Genomic DNA, 4,183 nt, shown 5'->3' on the forward strand with positions numbered 1-4,183 from the left:
TCTGCAAATTACATAGAGCGAAATGTTCAGCCACAAACGGAGATGGAAAGTTGGTCAAGCCTCCCTTAACGATGCCAAAATGTCTTAGACCACTCGACGCCCACAATGTGATCACTTCCATGCTCTGATGTCCTTCGGTATGACGAGAATTGTTCAAGCCCTGGACGTGCCCAAACTCAATGCTCAGGCAATGGCACTATGGCCATGTGAAAAGGTCGTCAGTGAATAGTGGATGAGACGAGATGAGAGAACATCCGGTGCGCTTTTCGTCCCTCATGTCCATGGATCCTCAGACCTCGGATCCAAGCCCGCAGATTTTGTAGGAACTCCGTCACGGTCGCTCTCGTGAGGACAGAGAACAATGAGCCTGAAAATGATTAGACAAGGCTTTGCAGGCACGAGTGACAGCATATGTACTTACTCAATGCATGTGTCTGCTGCGCTGAGATGGCGATCTCTGTGGAGGTATCATTTCCTCCGCTCTTGCTGTATGTGACCTGAATGGTCTCTAAGATGTGTACTTCGCCTTCTGGTAGCGTCAGGACCCAAGATCGGACTGAAGGTGCAGGACTGTCGGATGTTGTGGTTGTCATCGTGCAGAAATTGCAGCGAAGCTGGTTGTTGGGAGCCAAGGCAAGGTTTTGGTGTCACACACCGAGGAAGCCGACGCAAGAAGATTGGTTTTGAATCTTTACGCAAGGCAAGCCCTATCTGCCTTCCCTGAGGGGACTGCAAATTTGTCCCCATGACTCAACCCTAGCTCGCCATTTCCTGGACCAACTCTGAACCTCGGCAATCTGGTCGATCTTTCCAGTCTGTTAAAAGGGGGAAGGGGAGCAGAAGAAACCAACTCAAGGGACTGTCCTGATGTAGCATGCGGCAGTGCTGGTCGTCTTGAAACCCAGATCCCCGAAGTACCTCTCCATTTGTCATACGCCTGCTGCTGCTCAGCCCAGTACATGCTCGTCTGTGTCCCTACTCAGCACTTCAGCGCGTTCCGCGGCCAGTGTTCAAGTCGTAAAGAATACGCAGCTGAACATAACGGCACCGCGTCCAATCAATGATCGCCAGGAGTTTCGAGCCGCACAAGCTCTTACATATTTCACTCGCTGTTGTGGCTCAGTGGTGGCAACATTGGTTTCGCAGCGTGACAGAATCCTTACAGCATGTGTGATGTGCAAAAGGCTTTTTGATTGTCTGGAATGGTTGGGCCGCGTCATAGCGATCCCATATTGAGCAGGCCTGAAAGATGCAGATGTCGAAAACGCCAGAGTTGAACCTCGAATTAGTGCGCGGGTGTGCGCGGATGTGCGTGCTGCATGGTTGGATCAGCTGTTCGCTATTGCCTGCAGCTACCCTTTCTGGTATGTGTCTTTCACAATGTACGCTGCCGGCACAGACGTAGACCGAGAGCTGCCAGCGACTCATAGATTGATATCTCCTGCATACGAATGTGTTGGGTTGGCGCAGTCGGGGGGATGGTGCATTAAAACCCACCTTTTCCCCTTTTCTGCCCTTTCCCCCCAATTTGGGACATGCCTAGTGAACCCAGCAGGCGAGTTGGCACCGATTTCCCGCATGGCAGCGGCTGTCGGATACGACCGTCAACAGTAATACGACTCTGATATCCGGGTCTAGTAATTTGTCTCTAGGTTTGTTCGTGAAGCGGGCACGGCCAACACTGATAGCTTGGTACCAGGGCTGCTGGTGTTTTTTGTGTCCACGCCGTCTCCTGACTAATCGACAAAATATCTCATGTACACCAAGCCAGTGCATGGCAGTCTTGGAGTCGAATGTGTGAAGATGACGAGACTCGCATAAGAACTAAGCTTGTGCTATAGCAAATAAAAGAGGATGTTTACGACGCAGCGACAAGACGAAACCACGTGAGATCCAGTGCGTCACGCCGCCGACTATCTTTTCAAACAAGATGCTGCGGTTACGAGGAAGTCTAGTGATGAGAACTTGCGGGCAAGAGGATATGTTCCGGTCCATTGAGTTTCGAGCTTATCACAACATTCGGAAGGCAAGGGCGTCAATGTATACAGGTTCTCTGAGAAACTTGCTTGTGCAAGAGTGAATCCTTGTGCCACGGATTTTGACGCCCAGTTTCCCTCATCCTTTGGACGATTTCACCTTGAATCGTATTTACAGCAGCAAAAATTGTTGGTTTCCCAGCCCTTCGTGTGGTATGCGGCGAAGGCCTGCCTGGGGAGTCCTCGCCCCAATCACTGGAGTTGGAAGAACTTCTCGGAACGGCGAGGTGGGTAGGCAGTGGAGGGTAACGACAGCGTGAGAACGGAGGGTGTGCGCAAGACTAACGGTGCTTTCGTCTCTGGGAGGCCTGAGTGGCTGGGAGCTGAAATCATCTCCGTGATTTACCAACTGGAGGATCCGCTCAGGTGGACTACACCAAGTCACCAAAGGCCTTCTACAGTGCATGCCCGAGGCGGCCTGCAACTTGAATAATTCAGGCATGGATGTTTCCATCTACCCTTCCATGAACACGTTCATACCGATTCCTCCCCCTCTGGATCGCCTGGTTTCAATATTGGCAAGAAAATAATATGTGTCTGTCTTTTCTCCGCTGAAGTGTGTGCCCGGCCCCTCCCTGGTGTCAGTCGTTGTTTCGGCACCTCACGCCGACATTACCCAAAACACTTTGCCTTATCTCGGAGAGTACGCAGCTGGAATGGTCCTTGCGCTATACCTATCTCGGAGAGTACGCGTTCTCTCCGAGATAGGTATAGCGTGGTGAATGCCGCGCAACTTGTATCGAGACGTACTTCAAGTCGGCTGCCCTTCGGCACGCAATTTGTTGGATCATGCAACGCCATGCGATTGGGCTTTGATTCAACATTCACATCACTGCCCCTCCCGCCCCCCTCCCTTCACCGGATCCCGGATCGGCGGCAATTACGGATGCCACTCAACCCTGACCTTTACTGACTGCGGTAAGGAGGGGATGGGAGCCGGCCACCGAGAAGAGCGTCAACTTTACCTCCACCCACGATACTCGGATTCCTCCATATTAAATGAACAACCTTCCATTGTGAATATTCCTGATCACTTTTATACTCAGAGTGTCTGTCAGCGAGTTAGTACTCTCCATTGTACTCTGGAGCTGCACCCTTTGAATTGTCAACGTTCGTCGAAATCTTGTAATGGGTTGAAACCTCGTCAACAGAACTCAGAGCCAGGGCCCTTCGTGCGACCCACTGATCTACAGTTGAAAGAATACACAAAGGGGAGGTGTGACGTTCCGAGACTTGAGCTTAACAGTGGCATATGATAAATCAGGATCATTGCTGTACATGCCCAAACAAGGCTCAAGGAACTATGAGAGTGAGCTGAATTTGTTCCAATCCCCCAAGTGATCCTAAAGTGCTAACGGATGTAAACTGTTCACAAGGAAACCAGAAATTGCAAAACGTCAGCCAGTGGATATTCCTAGTCTGTCACAGCCACTTGTGACTAGAGAACAAAGATGAGGTCCGAGTTGCGTGTCGACGAGAGGGAACGGGGCTATCAGCAAGGTCATGAGCACAGTAGTCACAGCGAGCACCGTTGCAAGGCCTTGGAACTGCGCAGGACAGATGCATATGAGATCCGTCATGGTAGGTGAAGGCGAAGGCGTGCCCGCCAGAGCCGGGGAAAGGATAGCCAACCCTTTAAGCCTGGGGTGGCTTGCCTCCTCAATATTGATGGACTGTACCCGTTCCTGATTAATTTCCCGGAGACAGCTGGGAGCCTCCGAGACGATGCCAGCCTGGCTGCCAGGCGAACGACCTCCCCAACCTTCACTCATTCGTTTTCGGTCATATTTTCCGCGCTGAGGTTCGAGCACTGCATGGCAAATGCCTGAATCGGACATCAAGGTATTCAATGCAGCTGTCAGTATCAAGCAAAGGTGGCGGCCCCCTGGTCTGCTGACCCGTTCTGGTTGACATCCGGCTTCTGGGGCGGCTCAGTTGTCACTGGTCCATTTTCTGACCTGCAGCCAACACTGGGGCCTGTATATTGCTGAAATGTGCACAGACCGCTTGTGAAAGGCGGGTCACAAGTGGTCTGTGCTCCCTCTGGCAGGGGCATGTGCCCTCCGCGAGAGTGACACACCCCTGACCTGGTCGTGCTTTGAAATCGTGCCATTTCGTCCTCAGCCTCTCGGCCCACACCCTAACCT

General features: G+C 51.9%; 2 protein-coding genes across 2 annotated transcripts; one reads left to right on the forward strand and one right to left on the reverse strand.

Moving 5' to 3' along the window:
- Positions 1-218: 218 nt before the first annotated feature.
- On the reverse strand, positions 219-1,580 carry J7T55_010946 (uncharacterized protein; the record flags this gene model as incomplete). Its single annotated transcript, XM_053136366.1, has 5 exons — positions 219-367; positions 422-556; positions 919-975; positions 1,164-1,315; positions 1,498-1,580. The coding sequence occupies 5 exons, from the start codon at positions 1,578-1,580 to the stop codon at positions 219-221; spliced, it is 576 nt and encodes a 191-aa protein (XP_052986053.1).
- Positions 1,581-3,487: 1,907 nt separating this feature from the next.
- Positions 3,488-3,865, forward strand: J7T55_010947 (uncharacterized protein; the record flags this gene model as incomplete). Its single annotated transcript, XM_053136368.1, has 2 exons — positions 3,488-3,617; positions 3,744-3,865. 2 exons carry the CDS (start codon positions 3,488-3,490, stop codon positions 3,863-3,865), a joined length of 252 nt encoding a protein of 83 aa, XP_052986054.1.
- Positions 3,866-4,183: the final 318 nt, after the last annotated feature.

The sequence above is a fragment of the Diaporthe amygdali genome (genome assembly GCF_026229845.1).
Source record: "Diaporthe amygdali strain CAA958 chromosome Unknown NODE_130_length_4183_cov_64_760838, whole genome shotgun sequence".
Lineage (NCBI taxonomy): Eukaryota > Fungi > Ascomycota > Sordariomycetes > Diaporthales > Diaporthaceae > Diaporthe > Diaporthe amygdali.